The sequence below is a fragment of the Scomber scombrus genome, chromosome 12 (genome assembly GCF_963691925.1).
Source record: "Scomber scombrus chromosome 12, fScoSco1.1, whole genome shotgun sequence".
Taxonomy (NCBI): domain Eukaryota; kingdom Metazoa; phylum Chordata; class Actinopteri; order Scombriformes; family Scombridae; genus Scomber; species Scomber scombrus.
In genome coordinates this window covers 10,965,154-10,990,924 of record NC_084981.1, presented here as the reverse complement: position 1 = coordinate 10,990,924, position 25,771 = coordinate 10,965,154, and the positions used below count along the sequence as shown (strand labels likewise).

General features: G+C 41.0%; 1 protein-coding gene across 5 annotated transcripts in view; it reads right to left on the bottom strand.

Moving 5' to 3' along the window:
• mcu (mitochondrial calcium uniporter) overlaps nucleotides 1-25,771 on the bottom strand; it is a 68,476-nt gene that overhangs the window by 42,209 nt on the left and 496 nt on the right. For 2 of the 5 annotated variants that reach the window (XM_062430231.1, XM_062430232.1), the window contains exon 1: nucleotides 21,977-22,105. The exons of 2 other annotated variants lie outside the window; for them this stretch is intronic. In XM_062430231.1, the coding sequence (XP_062286215.1) occupies nucleotides 21,977-22,105 (129 nt within the window). Of the gene's footprint in view, nucleotides 1-15,946; nucleotides 16,088-21,976; nucleotides 22,106-25,771 lie in introns of those variants that run through there. One more of the 5 variants, XM_062430233.1, reaches the window with a different exon arrangement.

The following is a 25,771-nucleotide window of genomic DNA, read 5'->3' as shown; positions in this document are numbered from 1 at the left end:
ACTATGTGTAATGTAAAAGGAGTCACAGGTAGTGAGTAGCCACAGCAGGCAGCTGTTATAAGCCACCAGCATTTAGTGGCCGAAATGCCAGATTTTTGTAATAAGGAATCGACTAAAGCTAGAGGCTAGAGTAAATACTGGGCTTGCATCGATAAGGTGGACAGAAACATAACCTCAAATGAAGGGTAGTATTGATTAGTGTCTGCGGGATGTGTAAATAGGCAACAGTTGACTAAAATTATCACCATAGCAACTTTTTAAAAGTGCTAATATGTCAATGTTGCGTTCACCACTCATTGTGCTGCCTCCAAGTGTCCAAAAAAACACAATTAGGGTTGCTTTAACCTGCCATGGTCACATCACAGGTCCTGATGAGCCATGACACAGTGAAATTCGACAGTAATGTGCCCCATTTTGATTTAAAGATACGCTCTCATGACTTTAGCCCCCGCCCCACAATCTGAGAAACACAGTGGCCATTATTTTGATCAATGAATTCCAATCTGTTCCAATCTGTGCAGGAGGCCAAGTGTGGAAAGGAGCTCGGCTAAATCTTACCTTCTCTGAAACCCCATCACCCCTCCTTAGACAGACAAAACGTATTGTGGTGTGTAGAAAGATGTCAGTTCAACACAGGGTGCAGAAATACCAAGTGTCAATAAAGTAACTGCAGTATTACACCACTTTATGGCGTTTTTGTGACAAATGGTAAATAGGCAAAGGGAAAGATTTTGTAAAAATTACACAGCAACAGCAACATTCCTCAAAATACATTTCAACAAAATGATGGTTTTGATTTATATACAATTCAGCATCAAAGCAAGTATAAGTATGAAAAAACGCCTCATAGGCAATTCAATAATTCAAGACAGGAATGAAAACTGCCACTGCCTGTGCACCGTAGCGTTACATTCGTTGAAAAGTGCCAATTGAATGGCAGGGAGTGAAGAGCGCGGCGGGCAGTGTAGTGGCCCAATAGCCCAGTTGTGAGGATGACTTTCTACTATGCACACGTCTGCACACACAAAATGTTGTATCCTGCTGGAGGAGATGATGTCAAGAGCAGAGGGCCGATTTTTTGCATAGGAGGTGGCGAATAGGAAACAATGAGATAGTTAACCTTCAATTCTCTGTTGGAAAAAGGACATTTTCTGTGTGCACAGTGTTACCCAGGCAACAGCAGCACCAGGTCTTTCATGAAGCTCCAGGAACCTGCATATTTCCCTTCTCTTCTTGCATCAAAATCTGCCTCTGTCACACACTCTGTGGCCTTAATTGTCAGCAAGCAGGGTTTCTCACATCTTGCTAATGACTTGGATTTACAGGACAGCACACTGTAACATTAGAGAGTCCTTCTGAAACTCAAAACAAAAAAGCACTGATAATAGTGTTACTGATAATAGTGTTACCATTCATCTTCCACTCCCATGTTCTCCCTCTATCCCCTCTCTCCATACCTATCCTTTATTGTCCTGCCATACCTTTGTCTTTCCCATCCAGTTCATGTCCAGGTTGGGATTTCCCCTGGGTTCCCCTTAGGACCCGGGTAGTTAAAGCCTCTGACAGTGCGAAAGCTCAGCTGGAGGTGCATCACTGATTCACTCTGATACTAAACTCAACTCTTCTGCCTCCTCACTGCTTAACTCGTTTCTCTGGGAAAACAGCAGCCAAGCTGATGCCTGGTAACTGGCTGAATGACAAGCTTTTGATCTCCATGCAGCGGCTGCACGGAGGAATAACTCTGTAACCTTTCGCTGACAACCACATAATTGTCTTCTGCTAGCGTATAACACAGACGTTTTGGAGCTTCGTCACAAAAAAGGAAGCAAAACACCACGCCACAGCAAACAGGGTGAGAGGAATGTGCATCAGCTGGGTTTTTTTAGGCACTTTCTTCATTCTCACGACACTGGAGAAGAGAACAGCCCCACCCATTCTTAGTTCAATACCCTGGAGACAACCGTTACACTCTGTCACCCACATTAGCAGCAGAACAAGGAAACAGCTGAAAACCAAAACATTCAAATAATGTAATATAGCTGCCACGAGCTGGACATGTGACTACGCCTAAATACCTGAAGAGCGACATAATGGAGTACAGTTATACAGAGGCGGACGTATTCGCATGCCTCATACACGCTGCCAGTGGGTCACGAGCTCCCACTTGTACACAAAAGCCTCAAATGCTCCCACCGTCAGACACTGGCCTATGAAAATTTTAAATCTGCGCTTGTGTGTCTGTCCAACTCAAGACTCTTTGCATGCATTAACATATTTTCTGTGTGTGTGTTTGTCTGTGTGTGTTTGTCTGTGTGTGGCATTAAGCGAGGCTGAGTGATGTAAGTTTTAGGAACACAAAGGGTTTGCAGACGCCTATTCCGTGTTGTTTCCAAAGCAAAACCGGGATGGAGCTGTATTTAGTCTAATCTCGAAGGACTGGGTCGACTCAGACATCTGCAACCGACAGAGAGGAACAAGCTTGTTTCAAATTGGTTTTTCCCAGCCTGCTATGGCAACGCAGTCCAGACAACTAGATGTGGAATGTAAATACATACTTTCACTTAAAGTAGCCCAGAATCCTATCCTGTTCAATGTCCTCTCTGATCACAAAGCCAAATCCCAATGAGCATTGTCTCCATGGAAATTCATTCTCCAACAAAGTCTCCTCTCCACCATCTCCTCCATCCTATTTATAGAGTGGTGGAGGGCTGGCTAGCTGGCAAAGGATGAGTAACACTATAGTGAGAATGGAAGTGTCTAGTATATGCACCTCTCCATGCTGCCTGTCTTTCTTCCTCATAGATTCATTTCAAATCAAAGGCTTGGAACAAGCGTTCAGACAAACAGCTGACTAACAATCCCCCAGTCATAAGAGAAAGTAGGTTTTGAGTATGAAGCTGTGAGAGGCCTGTGCGTTTCGAGCTGATGTGAGGCCTGCAGGATGCACACACAAACACACACTAGAGACACAGCAGGGCCATTGCTAACCTTGTCTGGCAGAAGGTCGTGGGAGTCTGTGGTCCGTTGCTTTTTTTTTTAACCTCTGTGTAGAATGAAGAAGAGAAAACCGTTTGAGGTTAACAGCTTCTCCCTCAATCTCCGTCAAGAAAAGGAAGAGTGGCCAGTGAGTGCATGCACAAGCACATGCACAGGAATGAATAAATAAAGCCACATATGTTTCTAATTCCCCCTCATAGGTATGTGAAAGGCCGGACTTGCAAACCTACAACATACCTGCATTCTCGGCCTACTAAGTGAACAGCAAAGAGTCTGAAAACACAGTCTGAGCTCAAGGGAAAAGTCCTCCCCAATCAAGCTGACAGAGCTAATGAGCAATAGCCTACATGAATGTCATGCTTGTTACCGCAGTGCAGTTGCACATAAAGATGAGCTCCTACAAATAGTACGGTATTAACTCAATGACCGAGAACAACAATTATGGCTGTCGGCTTTCATTAACAAAACACACTCACCCCCAATAACCGCTAAACAAGAAACCACGAGTCGCCATCATTTTAATCAAACGCTACCATACCACTGCACTGCTGCTGCTGTTGTTATTATTATTATAGGATATCCCTTCCCGATTTGATGCCCTGATACAATTGTGACTTGAGCGTTAAGTGCTCTTTTAATCCAAAACACAAAAGAATTTCTGAATCTTTCGCGCCTGGCCGTCACGTCGGAGACCTCATCAACAATGGATTACAGCTGCAGGGCTATTTACATAAGCAATTTACTTACTGCTCTGCTTCCCGGAGGTGCCTTTGAGAAGAGGAAAGATTGTATCTCTCACAAATCGTCCCCCGTTGGACCTACCTTCCTGACTTTCACACACCAGAAGGCACAACACCATAATATAAAGCGGGGGCACAGTGTTTTAGACCATAACGGATTCAATAACACATGTAACCTGTATGTTCCTTTTCTGTAGTCAATACAGCTGTGTATGTCTTTTTAGATTTATCTCATTCACTCAGGTGCAACGTCAAGTATAAGTGGAAGTATTCATTGGACCATTGCTGTAGACAATACACATTGTGAGATGAGAGAAATTAGCTGTAAAATAGGTAGCCTTTCCTTTAATTGTCATTGCCATCAATGTTGCAAATTAACAAAGCTGCTTTATGCCAATTTACAGATGTTTTTGCATCAGTGTGATGAAGTATTTTTAACAGCAGGTTGAATTTACATGTTACACAATATCACAATATTTAAGTGCTGCAACGGTTAGTCAATTAAGCAATTAGTTAATCTGCAGAAAATTATCTTCCCATTTGAATAATCCATTAATCATTTCGAAATCCATTAATACTGAAATTTTCTCACTCCAGCCTCTCAAATGTTTATAGTTTCTGGTTTCTTTAGGCCTTAATTACAGTTAAAGTGAATATATTTGGGTTATGGACTGTTGGTCAGGACAAAGTAAGCCATTTGACATCGTTTAAAGAAATGGTGATCAACTTTTTGACATTTAAAAGACAAAACAACTAACTGATTAATCAAGAAAATATTAAACAAACACATTCAGCATCACAATATTCATCTGTTTATATGCACTAACTGTACACTGCTGTCATATTGTGTTGTAGCAAGGAGACATGGAAAATGGATTACACTAGACACGAGATGTAGAGCTGCGTTGATACCGTCCTGTCTGCCACACAGTCAAAAACATGATATGATAATTTGACTTGCAACATTTGCACAATACTTTTCTAATAGGATTATCCAGTCAAAATCTCTTGTCCACATAGAAATGCAGCATACCATAAAAGCGACTGGTTGGAATGAGGCTTCCTCTGAAATGCTGAGGAAGCAAAAAAAGAACCTTAATCCCTCCAACCATCCCTCTACAGAGTATTTGACCCCTCCCCTCCCTCTTCTCATGACCTCCCATACAACCTCAGCTCTCTGTAACAGGCGAGCTCATTCCACATGTGTCTCCAGTCATTGATCCACTTGTGCTTGATATAGGAGTTAATTAAAGAAACAGGGCTCAAAGCTCAAACCCTTGATTCATTTAAAACAAGCTGTTCAGCAGTCAGAGGCGAGCTTCCCATCAACAGCAAATTTATTAGAGTCAGACCTTGTAAATCTGTAAACAGCTTCACATGTACACCAAAACACACATTATGAAAAACATGAGCGTGGGTTAAGATTGAGCTTGCCACGACTTGTTTGAGACTCCTGGTGCCTGTCCCTCTGGTCCACCTAATCATTACACATAAAACAATTGGACTTGAGGGCTTAGGGTCCATTGTTGGACAGAGGTGTACACCCGTGTTTGTTTTCTCCATGGCAAATCCCCAGCGTGCTTGTGTCTAGCATGGCACTGCAACAATCTGGGTAATTACAGTGCAAACAAACCGGGCACCGGGCCGAGCAGAGAGTCTTGCTTTCTGGGGCTCATTGACTCCCTGGATGTGCTCGGTGTCTGATCAATCTCAGTTAAGGCTTGGTTCTTGACTTCCGGTTGTGTAATGAAGTTGTCACAAGCATCATTCAGAGAATACAGCCGGCTCATTTCAGGCAGAAAGCAGGCTGGTGTTAGAAAAGCAGATATGGTTTAGTTATACTTTTTGGTAGTGAGCACGAACATGCCTTGAAGCTTCTAAAGAAAAGAAGAGAAAATGAGAGAGAACAGCTGGGCCCATTTCCTACTAATGTGCTATGTTGTTTGTGGCATTTTTCTGTCCCCTGTCCCCATTTTTTGTCATGACCTTGCAGACTGCGTGTTGTCTCTGAACAGCTGCCAGGAAACCACAAAGGACCCCTCCACCTGAAAACCAGACTGCTCCGTCAACCTCACTAATATAAGTATCTTCTGTTTTAACTGTGTAGATTTTCCTGATTAAGGGCATGCTAGACCTCATTAAAGAGAAAATGGTTATTCAAGATGCTTTTCATTATCAAATGGAGGAGCTTTGCTCATTTAGCATAGAAACACAGTAATGTATTAGGGAATTTAGAGGCCTGTCAGGATCAATTAATAGCACAATAAAGTGACTGTACATGTACTTTACAAACTCAAAAAAGTGGATTTAGTTTTGAGTTCATTTTTAAAACTGGACCCTTTGCAGTTTAAATTCAGGCTTCATGAGTTGTATGTGTTTCCTAACTCAAAGAACATATGTCTGTGTATGTGATAAATGTAATGAGATGAACCATCTGTCTGTCATCTTTAATCACTATTTTACCTCACGGGGCAGCTGGATTTGGTCTCTAATTGGTTCAAACCACTGGTGGTTCAGACACAAGCGCATAACTTGAAGCCTAACAAGATGGATTCTCACGTGATCTTGAAATGTTGTGATGCCTCATGAATCCACCAAGGTAAACGTGTTGTCATGGGCTTCCACAAAATATAAAACAAACAAACCAGGGCTCCCTAAAAACATTAATCTTTAGCAACATCAGAGATCAGAATTTTCAGATTAGTTTAAAAACACATTTCTAGGAATTGAGATAATGATACGTCATTATGCTACTTTGTCAATAAACATATATCCATTTCCTTTGGAAATTGAATTTCCTTTGATCATGAGAGTTAATGATGACAAACCAATTTTTTGCTAAAATCTTTTTGTCAAATCTTCTTTGATCATTGATGTGCTCTTGGTAGCGTGGAGTATATGTGTGCAACTTTAAACTGGCACTATTGTGACGACTAACTAATGCATGCCAACCACCCAGGGTAAAAAAAGGAGGAAAATGTGAGCCAATGCTAAAAGGAAACAACAAACAGCAGCCTTCTTGGCACCACGCCTCACTAAGCCACCATGGAGAGATAATTCCTCTCAAGTCGACACACACTCCCACTAGCCACAATGACCTCGACGCGTGGATGATGTCACAGCTCCCCATACATCCTGTTTAACCATGACCAGCAAAGCCCTCATTTCCCTGGTAACCCAACACCCGTATGTTTCCCCGCACAGATAAAACTCTGAAACGCGTGCAGATTTCCTTTCAGCAGAGCCGCCTCAGAGACCGACTGGGCTTTATCAGGGGAGATACTGGCACGTATTTTAAAATCACCAGGGAAAAAAAAAAAAAAAAAAGGTGTAACAAACTTGAAAATGTCAAGCGCTCTTGCCATTAACCCTGTGCATCGATCCAGCAGGAACAAAAGGACTACTTATGAGCTTAAGTGCTATTAGCTTTGTTTAAATTTTGCCAGGGTCCCTCTTTGATAGTGAACTGTTCAGTAATTTGCATGCTTTATTTTTCTACCAGGGATTGTCTCCAGTTAAATGTTTTATTTTTGGTTAAACTGTAACATAATGAAGCACATTTGTGTCCTTGAAAGCCTGGTTATTACTTCTTCCTCTAACAGAGTTTATAGGTGACTTTTGTGTACCGAAAAATCTTACACAGTAATTATACACAAATCAGTTGTCAGGGAGTTGACAGAGAGATCTTATTCAGATGTACTCTTTAAAATTTTGGCGAGCGCTGATACGGCCATTTTTAAAATGCTGGAAGCAGCGCCGCCACGCATGAAAGTTAGTTTAACCCTTAAATGAGCGTTTTTTACCTGCATATCTGCTAATTTAGCTGCAAACAGGGTGAAAGCTGTCTGGAGTTTCAAAGCCAGGGGTGTTCTGTAGTCAAACGTATGCAATAATCATTTCAGTTCTGCTGCGAGTGAGATGGGAAAGCTGTAATGAGGAACAGTCATGCTTACCCAGTTCCTCCTCAGTGAAAGAGCTTGAGCCTGAGGCCGAGGGAATCCTCGCATCACAGAATCCCAACATTCATCTAAACAACTTTTCCGCCATTACTCCACCAATAAAAACAGGATTCATTCATACATAATGACTGCTAATTAAGAACTACCTCATTATAGACACATGAGCTAGTTTCTTTTCTCCTGCTGCCAGCCTTACGATGATGCCTCTCCTCCTGCTGCCCTGCTTTGATATGATTGTTTTCTGCTTTTCACTACGCAATTGTAATTCATGGGTCTGTCAGATTCAATATACCATATTGTTTTCGATATCCAATAAAGCAGTGCAATATAGATAAGCAAGGCTGGAACACTAAGCAGAATGGGAGAATACAGCTCTATTGTGGGGATGATATGAGAAGCTCTACACACAATAATCTGATATCTGGTTTTTACCTTCATTAGGACACAAAGCCTGTTTAATCTAGTGAGTGTGCCTGCTGTATTTACTGTATATCTGCAGCTCAGAGACATTTAAATGAGAGTATCCAAACAGGTAGGGGTTACCTCTCAGTTAAGGTACAGCCAGGCTCAAATTTGCAAGGACAAATTTACTGATAATGTGGGCAAGCCATAATGAGTTGCACACAAAGGTTGCTGGGGCTAAACAGCATGCTCACAAGTTGAAAATTATACACCTATCAAACACTTAAATGTCACTTTGCACTGTCTGTCAGTGTGCTTGCACTCAATAAAGCCAGCGTCCCTCCCACTCTGCCACTTGCATTAATTCATCATGAACATGTGTAAACAATCAATACTCCCTGAAGGACAGGTCAGCCACGCCCACCCTCTCACCAATTAGCTGAATATTTTGCATCTAACAATATGGACTCTGTGTGACAAATGCATCTTGTCCTCCTTTTTCACTGAAATGAGTAAGGAGTGAATTTGAGAGGAGCCAGAGGGGGGATAAGTGGACTACATTTTAATAAATGCCTGAAAGACATGTGTGTTAAAAATGCTGAAAGCTTGAGCAGAAACACACAAGTACACTAAAAGGTACAATATACTCACATCACCTCCATTTGCAATTAGGCCGTCCTATGTTAAGGTCTTCTTGCCAGCAGATATAAATTACTCTCTCCCCTCATTTTGTTCCGCCATTGGCCTTTTGTTGCTGCCATATTATTTTTCAAGGTTTTATGTAAATCAGGATATAAAACCTAATAAATAAATAAAACATTATTTTCAAGTCCAAAAAAGACCACATTAACACAAAGTACAGTATCTAAACTGCAGAGTTAATAGTCAGATGATAACCATTAGCAGAAATATATTTATCTGTTCAGATTTTGGCAACAGACTTGTAGTACAGTGCAGTGGTATGGCACGTGTGTATGTTAACACAGCCATAACCATGCTGGTTTAGGTTTTGACCTAGTGTCCCACACAAAATGACAGCAAAACCTAAATGTGGAAAAGCTTTCACATAACTGTCAGATCAGCTAAATCTGCCAGGTCTAATTCTCACCGTTCATTTAGAACCCAGCGTTGCCGCAGATTTGTTTTGCTGTCACAATAATGAGCTCAGTCCCAAACCGAATAGCAACAAAGGCTGTGATGCTTATGACCTTCAGGTTGTGGCAGCGGCCTCACCTGCCCTCCTGGCAGAGGACGACAGCAGCCCGACGTCCCAGAGATGAGAGGAGGTAACCAAGCGTCGCCGCCATCCATCATCACATTACACACGTTGGCCTAGTTTAATGTCCTTTTCAGACTTGACTGGAGGCACGCTGGGCCACACAGAAACACGGGAAGTGACTAATTAGTCTATGCCAACAGCCGAGGTTCACCAGTCATTTACCACTTCAAGGGTGAAATCCCTTTCGGAGTACTAATGAGGACTTTGTCCATCACAATAGTCTCATCCATTACAATTCTACAGCATCTCTATAATGAACAGTAGATTACTGAGGCATGTGGCCTCGCTGTCAGTGCAGCCAATCAGTCTAGTAAGAAGTCAAAGCATTAGAATAATAACTGTACTGTATATACCAACACAGAGACAGATGGGGAGAGAATTTCTTCAGTAAGTGTCTAATACTGAATCTATTCACCTTCCAGGACAGTTCTTTTGACCACAAGGCAAACAGCTGGTGAGCGTGAGAGAGGGCGCAGTGCTAAGCAGGTGCTGTAATGTGATGGGCTCAGACAGCACAGGGAAATTAAAGTAAGAAAGCACTGGGGAAACTGACATACACCAGCACGCCTCTGGAGATACAGGAGAGTGATGGAGAAGGAGTTTTTCTTCCTTTGCTCATTAATTGGTTGAAAATCACCTTCTCTATGCAGCCATATAGTGACAAACTTCAACCGCTGTTCGAGGGGCATGAGTAAAAATACCTGCAGTAGGAGGTTGTTCTCACAGGATAACATGCAGTTGGAGTGTCACAGGCCATTGTGTGTTGCAATGTGATTATGATTATACAATATCCACCAAATTAAGTATCTTTAGTTGATGGGATATAGATACACTCCAAGAATGGTTTCTCTTAAGCTGCTACAGCCGTGTATTTGCACTACTTATTTGTTTTTTTTTAGAACAAACTGAACTGTGAGGAAGCCCATCTTAGGCCTCACCATCTCACAGACCTGTCAACTTATTCTAATAGAAACAGTGTGATAGATGACAAAAACCCTGTAGAAAAGGAGAGTGTCAAAAAAAGGGGGCCTCTGCTGAACAAATGCAACACTCTCAATTGGAGTACAGAAAGCTCGCCAGGTCAGCCGTACAACTCCCGAACCATAGCCGACATTGAAAATTGCCCTGGCTCCTGCACCATGTGCTGACAGGAGTTCTGTCAGAAGCACAGTCACTAAATCCATCAGTATTTCATCACTGTGCTAAGATGACAACACACGTACTTGTTATTTTTCTTGAGTGTGACAATGCATGACATTTTCACTACCATGAGAGGCCAGAAGAGGCACTGAGACGTGACTCTCACAGGTAAAAACGCGTCTGTTCCATCTTTTCTTTGAGGGTGCAACCTTCATGCTGGTCATTAAGGCCCAGGACACGGCTACCTTGTCTGGGATCACAACTCGATGAAGATAATAAGTGTACAGTTGGGGCACAGTGGTGGAAAATGCAAAAACAACACGACTGCGCGCTCAATTTACCAGCCAATTTGTTCCAAGAGAGTAATCTAAAAGAAGAGAGTTTTGTTTAAACCAGGTAGTAAAAAAGCAAATGTGTACCTCTGGCAGGGTGAGGGGGAAAAAAAGAAAGATAAACCCTAAACAAACTGCATCATTTCACAGGCTACTTGCATCGTTAATCCATCTTTGAGTGCACTGTTTTGATGTAAATATGAAAGATGTTAAATGTGTCCCAACAAGGCGTTGCTTGGCTGCAGTTCAGCTGGGTTTCTAAAGCACTAATAACCGGATAAATTTGGTTTGATAAAGAACGAAGCATGATATAAAGAGTGACTTGATAAGGGTAAGGTGTTGAAAATTGCTCAATACAGTGTGCTCTGTTGTAGTGAACATGTTCTATTATCTGGAAGAGCTTGTCTGTCAACTGCAGGGTGTTTTCCCCTCAAAATGCACCCCCCCCCCCCCCCTCTCCTGGTTTGGACGAATCAGGAACCACAATAATTCTGAGCACGAATCATGCCTTTCAGTATCTTGTGTTTCTCATTTGATGTTCAAATAATCAATTGCAACATGTTTACTATGCTTTAAGTCCAGCTTATCTTTCAACTTGATCCCCCTTGCCTATACACAAAAATGAGAGCAAACAGCAGTAAAAAGGACACACTGCTTTACTGAGAAAACAAAAGGAGCAACGGGGCCTCATTTCTGCTAACTATTCCCAATGCAAACAATACAAACACACAGGTTACAAAGTCTAGATTTTACTCTATTATAGTGTCATCCAGAAGGGCAAATCTATTAGGTGAAATGCAGTCATTTTGTCACAAGAAATGGGCCTAACTAAGATAAGTTGCCAGCCACTGAAGGAGAGGGAACTAACATGCCTGCTTGGTGATATGAGATTGCTTGTCTCTCTGGTATTTCCTGTTCACTGCTCTGCAGCCCACTATCTATAACTAATTCACATACTAAAGTAAACGACAGTCAGTAGTGGACTGAACTTCTCTGTTACGGGACGAGACGGCCTGAAAGCTTTAATGTATCTGTGTCGGTTTCTGAGAGATTATCAGTCCAGGCTTACCAAAAACGATGCAAATTAGTGATATTTCATTGAGAATTTTTAATGACTTTATTCTATACACTATAGCTATTACATAGTATTATACTGCTAATCTGATTATGACAACTTGATAGCTCCCAAGCCCTGAAATAGGATCCTCTCATGTGTGATCCTCGCCTAGGCTTCTTCTTTTCTTTTCTTTTTTTTGCTTCTTTTTTCCTTAGAAATGGCAGAACAGCTTTACCTGACTTCTTTCTGACTAGCACTTCGTACAAAGTTTATTCATACAGCACTCAAAAAAATGTACAAGGTAAGACCCATCCTACTCGTTTGACTTGCTCAGTAAGAAAATCTTTATCTTGCGAGGCAGCTGGACTCACGAGATCACATGAGAATCCAAGTTGTTAGGCTTGTCTGAACCACCGGTGGTTCGGACCAATCAGCATCACAAATCCAGTGGACCCACAAGGTGAGACGGTCACCTGCCAATTATTTTTTTGAAAGTGCCCTTTTCCAAACAGCTTCCAAAGACAATTTCTCAGATGGTTCAGTGTAACAAACTGATAGAAAAATTTAATACAAGACTGAGGCAAAGACCAAGTTCAAAAGTCAAGTTACTTTTAATTCTTGCAAGAAGGAGCAGATCAACAATACACAACCATCCCCGATGGGTCATATCATCTGGCGCATCAGGTTACCAAAATCTCAGGATGTAGTTAAACAAAACCTGAGATTTCACTTCTTATTGAATCTTTGTATGCTGTAATAATTGGAAACTAAAAATTACAAGATGACACATTACCCAGGCCAGCTGATATGCGAATATGGAAAATCTAAGCATAAACACATGCAGCAGGAACATGAACAAATATCCAGTCAACTGATCAAACATTTTTGTAACCATATCTCTGACTGATTGAAATTCTATCATTTCACTTCGTCTCAAATAGCCTAGCAAGAGTGTATTAAACCCCACAGGAAAACTCCGATCAATTTTCTCACCCACTAAAGAAAACCCTCTAAATTGCACTTCATGCCCATTAAGATTGCCTCTACGCTACAGTAATCTTATATCAATGAAAGTATGGAACAGTACAGCTGCATCAACTGATGATTATGAAGATTCATCTCCTACAGATGTACCAGACATAATATGATAAGATCTGAGAGCAGACTTACTGGTCATCATAAACCTCTAATGTACTGAATAGCTGCGACACTTTAAGTCCCCTATTCATCAGTTTATAGGCAGTCTACAAACATTTAATGAATGTTTATAGCTCCTTGTAATTTAGTTGTAAGCAGATTAAACCAAAGTGTTAAATATCCTCACAGGAGACAACAATACATCTGTCAATCATTGGACTCTGAAATGAAGAATTAACTCATTAATTAGCCCAGACCCCATAGATGACAGCTATTGTGACATTCAATTCATCATTTCATGTCAAAATGTTTTGTCCTTGATACAATGCACCTGTTTCCCCCTCTCGGTCATACATGTAGAAGTAAGATCATGAATGCAAATCAGAAACCGGTATAAGCACAGGATTACATTAATGAGACCGCCTCTGAAGACAGGTTTGTCAATCAGTCAACCATCTTATCACCTTTCTAGCAGACAACAGCCACGAGTTGACAGTCATTCTCTTATCGCACTAATCCGGATAACTTCAGCACTGAGCCCATGAAGCAGCAGCAGGGATAAATTAGTTTACTCCTACACTGATTGGATTAAAAGCCAGGAGTGGGCCTCGACCCCTTGGCCCCAACTACTACAGCCCCCGACTGCTCAGCTTTAATGAACGTGTCGGTTTAAATGGAAAAACAGGAAACATGATTGGATCTCAATCTGAGGAGCACTCTCTGGTATCATTTTGTCTCCAATTTGGCCATGAAATAACATACTTTAGGTGAAACATATGAATACTGACTCGATATACACGTACTCTAGAAAAGCCCGCCTTCAACCTTTGATTTACAACCCTTTTTACAAGGACTGTTTATTCGCAATGATTCAACTCCCCTGCCACACTTCAAGAGAGCAGCATTTTATATGACAGCTGACTCAATAGTAATCCGGTGCTGGTTAAATGTGAGCCTCTGGAGCCCACGGTCTGCTTTGCTTCCCCGGGGAGACGACCCATCGTGACTGCACCACCTCTATAGAAGCAGCAGTCAAAGTGATTAGCCTGCTCACTGCAAAAAATTGAGCTCCAACCAGCATACTTTTGTCTTTTGAGGAACACGTCCCCCTCGCAGACACTACATGCCTAATGACAACTCATAAGTAAGTGTCCCATTGCAGCTTTAAAGACAAGTCTAGAATCAGAGAGTTCTCACACTGCAGTGAAGGACTCATAAATGAATACAGAGGCTTGGCTGTCACACAGTGACAGGCCTGCGTTAGGAGTTGCGGCAGCCACGCTCCGATGGACGGAGGCACAGTATGACAGGCAAACAGAACTACAACCTGGGCTGGAATAAAATAAAAACTCATTAGACCATCTCTCTGTCAAGACACTGCGAGCCACGACTCACCTTGCTAAATCACTTACAGTTTAAATAGCCCCCCTCATGTTAAAAGAGAGGGGAATATTACTTCTCCATAGGGGTAAAAACGTTCTATTGTAATAGTTTGCAGCAGGAGAAAGCACCAAGGGCCGGTGTGCAGATGTGGACCAAGTGTGTCTACTCTGACAGCCACTTAACCTCCAGGCCAGCCAGTTCCACAGGAAGGAGAGCCTCGATTAATATCACTGTGGCAAGTGTGCATTTGCATAAGGGAGGAGCAAGAGAGGAAAAATGTTAGAGGGAGAGAAATGTGCAAGATAAACGAAGTGCAAGACAAAAAAGAGCAGAAAGGGAGTGAGCCGTGTGGCAAAAAAGACTCAACAACAATGTTCCTAGCTACAGTGAAGAGGCAGCTCTTTCCTGGGCTGTAATGACTTCCTCATTCTTTTGTATTCCAAGTCCATCCTGTGTCTGACGTTTCTCATCAGGCAGCTGCTGTAAAGGCTTCGAGTTTCAGCAGAGGGAGTGGGTCGCAGAGGTAGGAGCAAGAGGGGCAACTATTGCATTATATTAACAGTTTTACCTTACCATCTATTGCCACAGTGGCCTTTAAAAAAAAAAAAAAAAAAGGATCTGCATCAGCTTGCAGGAAAACCCAGGATGTCCCAGCTGAATGGGGAAACACCCGCAGGGAGGTGGAGAAACAGCAGGCATGGCTGGAGAGTGTGACATCACCCAAGTGCGGGCTTCCATGTTTCTGTGAAGTCTTGTATGTGAGTGTGTGTGCATGAACAAACAGTGAGTGTAGTTTTTTCCCCTCTTTCTGCTGCAGCAGCCCCACCATCACACTCACACTCACTGCAGTTTCACACACACCGTGTAAGAGCAGAGAGATGAGGGGAAACATCGGTCATGGGCTGGCAACTAAACCTTCCAGAAGCTGCAGCCAAAAAAAAAACAGCTCACACAAAACATCCTTATTGCAACTGCACACAAAAAATTGGACACCCATCCCCAGCCGTCGGTAATCAAACCAATCCCAACATCTACTGCAGATACTCTGAAATGATTCAACACCTTCAAAGGGATCGCATTCAAATTCACACACGGTAATCAGTACAGCACTTGGCTGCAGATATGTGCCTACAAAGTTGAAGGACAGGGGAGATTATGAGGCATTATGAGAGAGCACAGCAGAGTGTCTGAAGGCTAGTTACAGTAAACAGCCGGGCAGCGCCAGCGGGCTGTAGATGGGCTTCACCAAGCGCTCCAAAAAAAAAAAAACCCTGCATTGCCTCTATGAAAGCTCCACGTCCCACTGTGGATTAAAAATAACCAAACACGACACCAGGTTGGGGCACACATCATGACTCATCTTGTGCCTCACCTTTCCGTAAAGCGCAATCTCAAGAAAAAGACATGAGGCTAGTTAGCTTTACTTCCTTAGCCAGCCCAGCCACCACCGTCGCTTCTCATCGGTCCAGCCCGGCCGGTCCTACACCTCTGCCTGTGCGCACAGACGTCCTGGGACTTACCGGTCTTATGTGCTGATGATGTCGCTGTGAAGACACAACAAGTGCAGGGAGGCTGCCGGCCACCGCTCCGCTGCTCCGGGACAACAGGAGTACTGATCTGCACACTTTCGCAGCCATCTCTGTAGTGAAACCTCGCCGCGAAGGAGACTGCTGCGGGCGGACCGAGACGCACCGAAGGGTAGAGGGAGGGTGGTGGGCGGGTTTGCGGGGCTGGACTACGACTTCATACACATGCCCAGTGTTGCACCAGTATGCAAAGATAAAACACTTTGATGATGGCTAATTGAAAACAAACACACGCACAGCATCTCATTCGTCGCAACTATAAACATCCATCATACAGTTATTATATGGAAGGTCACCAAAGCATGATAATCATATAATAACTTTATAACAAGTGTGTACAAATGTGACTGTATATTGATGGAATAGGGCAGTCAAGTGTTCTTTGTGAAAGGGGACCTGCAAAATGGATTTCAGTTCGATAAAAATGACCTGAAACCTAAAAAATGGAAGTAAAAAAATAACAGTCAAACCACAGTTTCCTGTCACATCCCTAACTCTATGAAGGTTAAACTGCAAGAGAGCATGTCATACTTCTAATGTGTGTGTAAATCATGGCAGATATGTTACAGGTATGTGGGAGTAGATTTTACATAAATATTGGCCTGTTCGCAGAACTAACCCACAGCTGTCAGTCCCCATACTACTAAGAGATTAAAAACAGCAACATGAAGTCAGTTACTCTTGACAAACAACTCTGAATCTGTAGTGATATCATATTAAAAAATGGCTTGCTTCCTCTGGGTTACACACAAATCTGGACAAATAGATCATCTGTATTAGCAAAATAATTCATGCCGCTCAGAATTTCTTGACACTAGTGTCAGCCTATACGGTCAAAGGTGTATTGTTTCCTTATTTTTTTATTGCACAATTGAAGCAGTTTATTATGGGAGGTTTATTATGGGACGTAGTGATTGTGCCTCTCTGTAGCTGTACGTCTGTGTCTATTCTCTGTACAATGTGGCACTTTGTGTAGAACTGGCTTTCACTTCAAAGATTGCTTATTTTCTTGAAACTGACACACACAATATAACTTGAGTCTGAAATGTCTCAGTGTTCAGGCTACATCTTGGCAGACTTGCTGCCACTGGCCACACCATCAATTCCTCTGTAACTGTGTGTCTAATATTAGCTTGTCCTTTAGTCACTCTCGTGACTATGTCCCAAAAGAGTACCCTACAGGATCAAATCTAATTGAATTGATCTTCAGTGACTTTTAAACACTGCATGCTGCTCTCTAATGTAAAAGCCTTTTAATGCATTTCAGAGCTTCTGTCCCCAAACGGCAGAACACGAGGGCAAGCAGTCAAGTATGAGGCATTTTGTTTTCTCAAGAATCACTCAACCACTGCAAATGTAGGTAACAGGAGTGGTAATGGGTCTTTTTGGTCAATGAGTGTCAAGGAGACTCCCTTTAGTGGAATGTAACGTGTTCTGTTTAACCTTTGACCGAGCCTCCTTTACAACCACCTGCCACACCTGTATTGGTCAAAGTAGAGACGAGATAACATACAGTATTGTTTTAATTGTTCATCCAAAAGAACAAACATACTTTTGTCATTTTCACTGTAGTTATTCTAACATGGCTGGAGCTTTACAGAATATCAAATAGGTAAATAAGAAAAAAAGATAAAAAGCATATGGAGTTTCTGTTGTTTTGTTGATGACTGTGCTTGTCTTATGTTTGTTGGTGAAATACAGTGATAATATGTCATTGCTCCTGAATTCATCCCAGTTTCTTCTGTACTTCTTCAGGTGCAGTGCATCAGACTGTGTGGGCGATGCAATTTAAATGCAAATTGTCAGCCGTGGACAAGGACCTGCTCAAAGCCTCTAGGCTGCATCGATTCACAAAGCGAATCCTTGTGTGGTGCCAAATACTACCAAGCACTGTCTCACGTAAAGCTTTACTGTACTGCTGTAACTGCACCGTGACAGTATGCATTTACACACGCTGTGTCAGCAGTTTAAACAAAAGAAGCTGCATAAAGTTAAAAACACACAGGTATTAAATTTCATATAATAACTTTAGAAGTTACAGTTTTTAAGATCTATGTAGCTTAATTTTGTTTGATCTCTGCATTGTGTAAAACTTTGTTGAAACCTAATTTTAGTTAGATGCATGTTATATTCCTGTATAGAATCCAGACTTAAAGGGTACACCTATCAGGATTTATGAAACAAAAACATATTTATATAAAAGTATAAAATATAAATGCCGTAAAATGACAAATCATATAATAATTGACTGATGAAAGAGATTAGTTCCACCATATATCATGTTTGCAAGGCACTACTTTATTTACAATGCGGAAAATCAATCATCAAGTTTCCAACATGAAGATATTGGCAGATACCAGGGGCAACAAATGTTGTTGTGTCCTTAAATGTTTCCAGAAGAGATCACTCTGAATAGACACACCAAAGAGGAATTTACAGTTATAAAGTATTTTTTTTAATTACTAATCAAATGTAATCCTATGACACAGATTGTCAGTCCACACTGGGCTTCATAAATTCCACTTTAAAACATTTTCCAATGAGCATGACAAAGTCAGACAATTTTAGATTTTTGCAGACATATGCAGACATATGTTCATGCATGTCTGTGCATGACAGAAATCTCTCATAGCAGCATTAGAGAGCCCCTCCCATGATTGTATGGAAAAGGTTATGGCCAAAGCAAGCATGCGTGGGTGTACAATTTCTATTTCATCACACCACCAATCAGGTACTGCATAATATATTAATTAGGATGTGCATGTTGCCTTTCAGTTCTTGCTTACTCACAGACACCACACAGCAATGTGACTGCTGAAACTGGAGCCTTCTTTTGTCTGCGGGACCTCATCTTTCATCATTATAGAGACGCAGGTTGTGGATCAAGTTTCGCCGTAGTTTTCATTCTACAGAGTAGCGCAAATGGAACTTGTCTCGAATGCACACAAATTGCTGTAGGTGTTGTAAAGCCAACACTCCCCTAAGGATTTACAAGTGTGTTCTTAATGTAGCTCTCAAGAGTGTCAAGACTGAGCGACCCTCTTAATCTAAAAAAAAAGTCACAGTGGTAGCAACACAGTTGTTAGGCACAACTGACCTGAGAAGGCCCTTCTTCCAGGCCTGTCTTATATCCTGCTCCACCTTTGCACTGCCTCAACGCCACAATGGCAGTAAACAGCATGCACAAGCTATTGTAGGGATTACTGTTAATATGGTAGCAAGGTAAACAATTACCTTACATACTTAACCTTCAACCCAAATTAAGTAAGACAAATAGGAAGTGAGCTAGAGTCACACAATAGAAACCTGAGAAAGGGAAAGACACTGTGTTTCTTTTAAGGTTTACACAACACTTGGCTGATCCTTAAGACCTTACTTCTAATCGGTCGGGACATTGATCCCTACATCATGGCCAGGCGCCTTGAATATGGTGACATCTAAAAACACTGTGGTCATGAACACAAGCACTAGAGTACTGCTAGTTCTCTAGCTTCCCTTTTTAAAAAGGGAAGAGAGCCGGAAAGAGAGGAGAGGGGTGTATTCAAAATTGCTTTGCAGAGAATGACAGGAAAAGACTAAGAGATTAGTATAGATAATGGTGTGGAGGAGGGAGCTTAATACTGTAAGTTGTGATATGTGTACTGAATATTTTAGTGCTAGTCGTCTATCCAGAAAATTATTACCTTTGCTTCACTGAAACTTGATTGAAAATAATAACTCCTGTGTATTGGCTATTATGTAGCAACTATAAAACAGCAAATGCACCCGACAGAAAATAGTAACAAAAAATGCTGATGACCTTTGACCTCTGAGACCATAGGTCCATTTGTTATTGTAATAGTTGTATTGATTAATCAATATATTGAAAGAATGCTCAAGTTCTGGCCCCAGTCTTCCATTTATAAATGTATTAAATCACATTATCGTTATAAATCAAGAATACTCAGAGGAGGAACTTTTGGCTCCATTTTCACAAATTCATAGCTTATGAATCCATCTAAAGCCATTAAACCTGCCTGCATTATGTATCGCACCCAACAGAGTGTCACAAAAAGTTGATGATCTGATACAGCAGAGTAATGCAAGACTGGCGTTATTCATATTCTTTAGGTTAAGTCAATCTACCAAAGCTGGATCACAATAAAAGGACTGTGTTGTTATAAACAGCATGTTAAATAGTATACACACTGAAGCAGTAGTGTCTCCAGGCACACTTAGCAAAGAATGCATCCAACGTGCCTCCTCTTGTCTTTTAGATTGCAGAAATTTTGCCGACCAGTCTGATTGCATGCATGTGTTAACCTATTAGATGAAATGAATCAGTTTTTCCAGTAATTTCACTTAGCAAAGGGCTGGGGGTACATACTAAGGGGGCTGTGTCTGACCAGTCGAAATACTGATTCACTGTGCTAAATGGGCACTCTAAAAATCTTTCATGCCATTAGCAATTAATTAAAATTCATTAGGGACAGAGATCTATCTGAGTGGTTTTGTCATTTAGACGGAGCAATTTGTTATACAGCTTTTTAAGTTTAGGGGTATTAAATAAAATATGAGTATGAACACAAAAATATCAGCTAGTATTGTTGAGAAACACAAACCTGATTGATTACATTGTGGCTGAGATAAACTACTCAGTCATCCCTGACATTTCTTAAAGAACCCAACAGTTGTATTCTATCTCTCTTTATTTTATTTATAACCTCATTAACATTAATGGTCGGGCCCCATCAAGGAGAAATTTGACCTGCTCTTTCATTGGATGTGACAAGTCCCTGCAACCTGAAGATCTATGACACATTCACCCTCGACTCAGCAGTTCTTCACATTGTCCTGTCACATTATGCATTCAGCCCAGCAAATATTTATTCAAGGCAACAATTATAACTGACATATTACAAATAGGCAAGTAATTTAGCTCTGATACATTTTTATGCTGGAGGTCTGTCAATGTGTGCACGACTGACAACATGGCTTTTCTATCTCCTTCTTCAGTTGTGTTATTGAAATGAATAAAAACATCTGAAATCTGCATTAAATTTCAAAACCTTCACAAAACAGTTTATCCATTCAAACCATACTGAGATGCTAAATATTTAAAATAATGAGAACATCATGTAGAAACTGCATCTAATCATAATTATCTTATTTAATATGCACACAAAAAATATCTCATAGGGAAAAATACTATACAAATGCTATGACCTTTAATAACAACATCTGGGTGACAGCAGTTTATTGTCTTGTCTTTGTGTGTGTGTTACTTTGATGACCTTTTCATTCTTGCTTCATTTTGATGTCAATGATTGGACTGATTTAGATGATTGTAATTGCAGGGAACAATTGCTGTCTTTTCTCTATTGAAATGTTTTTTTCATGTCTCAGTGCCGATGACAGCCATGACCAGAGGCATTTTGTTTTCAGGTTGTCCATCTGCTCGTTTATCCATCCTATTCTCGGGAACAAGATATTCCAGGAACGCCTTGAGGGAATTTCTTCAAATATGCCACAAAGGTCCACTTTAATTCAATGATGAACTAGTTAGATTTTGGTGGTCAAAGGTCAAAGGTCAAGGTCATTGTGACTGTTTTGCCCACAACCCAGTCTCTAAGTGAAGACAGCATGTTTCTCACTGGAAATTATTCACTGGAATCAAGCATGTCAATATAGTGATAACCAAACAAAAAAAACACTTAATACATTTTATCAAATCCCTTCAAAGTTGTCACTACAAATATTATATGAGTCTGGACCGTAGACTGTATATAAGTCTGGACAGACATGGATGTAAATTGCAAATTGACTTGATTAGAGGCATACAACCAATTTACTGTACCCTAGTTTTGCCGGCCTAATTAACTTAATATGTAACTGATGATATACTGTGCTGAATGAGAGTAAACGCCTAACACCATGCCATGTAGCTAAACACCATAAAATGATATTTGATTTAGTGTCACTTACAGAGAGGTTGAATCCCCTCCAGCAGTGGGAGGGAGGGAGCAGCAGGGGCGGGGAGAGGAGAAGTTGTCCCACCCCTCTGTCTGCACGGCTGTTGGTGAACACGGAACTGCTGCCTGCGCTGCTCTCCATCTATGCAGTCACAGGAGGCAAAGACGCACTCTGAGACGCCGAAGACATTGTCATTTTGGACTGACTGGGGTTCGTGTTGTCAGTAGTGTGAGTAAATTAACTGTGTCGCTTCTTATCACAGACAGCTCTCTAACTATCAGTGTGTAACCAGGAAAACAGCAGCTCGCTGAGCTAACAGCGAGTATTTAGCTTGCTAGCTAGCATTAGCTACCCTACGATACAATTAGCTTTATCAACACGATAGCTTCGCATGTCACACTGAAACAAGTGATACAAAATAAGGTCTGACGTTGAATAAAAATATAGATTACCAGTTAACGGATAGCTAATCGATACATTACAGCAGACTGTTGTCAACAATGTTAACTTGTGGCTAAAAACAAAACATGGGGGGGTTCTTGTACATCACGGGAACAACTTTTGGGGGTCTGTGATCTGCTCAGCGATTTTTTCAAGTAAAACAAAACCATAACACAGATAAAACATGTTTTTCAGCTCTGTGCTGTAACGTTGCATGCTAGTTGGCTAACTATTGACGGCAGTTTTGTTGATTTCTAAAAACTGTGAAAGTCAACAGACTTTAACTCACTGATGAGGTCTCATGTCACACCATCAGCCACACCCCATACGTTTAAGTTGTGTTAATTTGACCCTCCATCTGAGAAGAGTTTTCTTAATGTTGTTGGGTAGTTAGATGTATAGCTGTCAGTTGAGAAACCTTTTCAGACAAGTTGCAGTTGTGCCAACTTCTGCTAGAGACCTGAGACTAAACTAATTTTGTTTATGGACCCTTGAGTGTCTGTGGACTCCAGTTTTTGGGGACCTGTGGGGTCTAAGCAAAAAATGATCTGTGGGCTCAGTACACAATGATAATGTTATTTTATCAGTCTGTCATCTTAGTGAAAATGGTGCACTGGCCTAAACCTCTCTTTTTAAACAGATTCACCTACAACATACAGACCGGACACTTATTTATAAACCTGATGTTCCTGTACTTCAGCAAGGAATGGCTAAATATGTTCTGAGTTACTGAATTGTCAAAGTGACCCAACCTTAGTGTTTGCCCGGTGTATTTGGTTTTATACTAATAAATATTTAGTTTACTATTCAAAATTGTGGTCAAATTGATATAGCTCAAACTGAAAAGTACTTATGTGAGCTTTAATCGGTGAATAAATGTGAGAAAGTGTCGTATGTCATAAGCAGGTTATAGACTAAAAATAACTATACAAAGTCTGAAAGTTTCCACATTGCTGACTGTTTTCATACTTTCCTTTGTCTGTGCTCTGTTAACTCATGACAATACTCCTTTCTTTGTTTATATTTACTGCTTAGAGGCAGTAAATGTTCCTGAGCAACAGAGTGGAAAGTTTAGTATCTCAGAATTGTTAGGTTTACTATTATTTGAGAGAAACACATCATTACATGCTGCTAAATTCTACACACTGCACCTTTAACAGATTTACTGCGATAACAATGAATGTTTATCTGTATTCGCTGACATCTACAAGTTTTCATAACATTACCTGCTGTAATATTTTAATAAGGCCAATAATAATACTAAGCATTAGCTCTGGCACTTTCACTTTCCTTTATGGATGTAAAACAAAGCCAGGGAAAGGTGGACACAGTGGGTGATGTCTTTTAAGGGCAGATTTTTCAGCAGTACCTTTAGAAAGCTTTTACAAAACATACCAAAATGAGGACAATTATAGAAAGCTCGTCAGTGACACCAATATATCAATATGTTTTGTAAGTGTTTCAGTTTATTGCCCAGCTTTGGAAAAATACTCATATAATGTATAATTTAAATAGGGACATTTTGTTTCTAAAGTCTGGAAAAAAGACAGGATGTTTGTTTGTTTAACAGTGGTACTGTAAATTATATGGGAGGCAGGATTTGGTCTTCTTTGTCTAATTGTGTATTGTAAGTCCATGTGGTAAGGGCATTTGAAAAGGCTTGACAGAATAATAAAAATCAATCAGTCAATTAAATGCATAGTTAGCTCAAGATGTTGTCCATAATAGGTCTGTGTCCCTAATAATTCAGTGAATTAAAAAGGGGCATCTCTACAAAAGGTGAGGTGACGATGCAGGATGTAGATGGCCTTTTGTAGCAGACTCCCTAATTGAAGATAGATTTTACATCCCAAGTGCCCCCCCGACCAAAAAAAGTTGTGACAGGTCGATGACAACGAACTTTGATAGTGATTAATTTCAATTCAGTAGACATATTTCAAAGGCCCAGGCGGACATTAATTACACTAACCTAAAGTGGCGGTCCTCACCTGGCTGCTCAGCTGAGGACCGCCAGATCAAGAAAAACAGTTTTGTGTTCGTCTTGCTGCCTCTTGTTTATTATTTAAGCTCGTCTAGCCTATGTCTGCACATTTCAGACACAAAATAAAGACTTACTATTGAGTGGCTGCTGAATTTGAACATTTATCTGTCAGTGGCTGTTAGATGTTCACATTTAAAAAAGTTTATTTCCACCCTTGTTACAACATGCTTCTGTCGGGTTTAGCAGAGATGAAAATGCTCTTTCCAGTTGAACAAAGAACCTCTAACTACATTTCAAGCAGATCTCATACAAGCTTGAAGAAATTCTCCCATATCAACATTTCAGCAATTTTCAGAAATGATGGTTTAATGTTACACTGAATTACAAAACTGCCTGTTTCAACACATTTCACTTTGGTTGTCCTGTTGCAATGCATAGGTGGGTAGTCTTACTGTAACTGTCTGTGGTAAAAGTCTTTCAGCATCAGGCTGTCTCCAGTTCTGCATATGTAGTGTGCTAGAAAGCTTGTGACCCATCAGTCCCCGTCGTCATGGGCTCCTGAACACTTTACTTAGCATATTTCATGTCTTTTTGGTTTTTTTCTGCTGAATCAGCCTGACTATCACTGTCTGAATTGTTAAAGGATATTTACAGGTGGCCGCTTCAGGCCTCAGTGCGATGAACTTCTCCGTCACATACTTTTCAAAAGTGCACACCTGAGAGCTACAGACACACACCAGTAGCCCCCCTACTTAATTGTTAATCATCTTTCCGTGACACTGATGAATTAAGCAACAGTGTAGTCAAAAATGAAGTTCTGGAGCTTAGCTTTACTGGTGGCAATTAGTTTTATCCTTGCTTTGGTCTTTCTGTTGTTTATTAATTGAGGTGTGTGAGTGTTCCAGGACATTTATGCATTGACTGCAGTGCTGTAGGAAGACAGATCCCAAGAGTTCAATCCTTTTGTTCCAAGCTTTGCCTCTTGAGATGAGTATTAATTAGTTGTTTTTTTTTGACAAATTCTCCAAATCCTTACCTAAGACTTCCATGGCTTATCACTGGAGAAAGAATGTGCTTTAATAGCATGGTGGTGGATGTGGGCCAGCTTGAGCTTCTGTGTGACATTTAGATGACACAATGTTGTATAGTATGAAGCAGTTTTATCCTCTTGGGTGTCAGAAAAGCAGAGGACGCCACATGTTTGGCTGGACCGCAACAGCAGGGAAGCCCTCTAACTGCAACTGTCTGTGACTGACTGACTGACTGACTGACTGACTGACTGACTGACTGACTGACTGAGTATCTTAGTGACGAAAGGACACCATTGGTCGGGCGAACGCCGCCACTTCCTGGGTGTAATGGTATATGTATTCGTCTCAAACCAT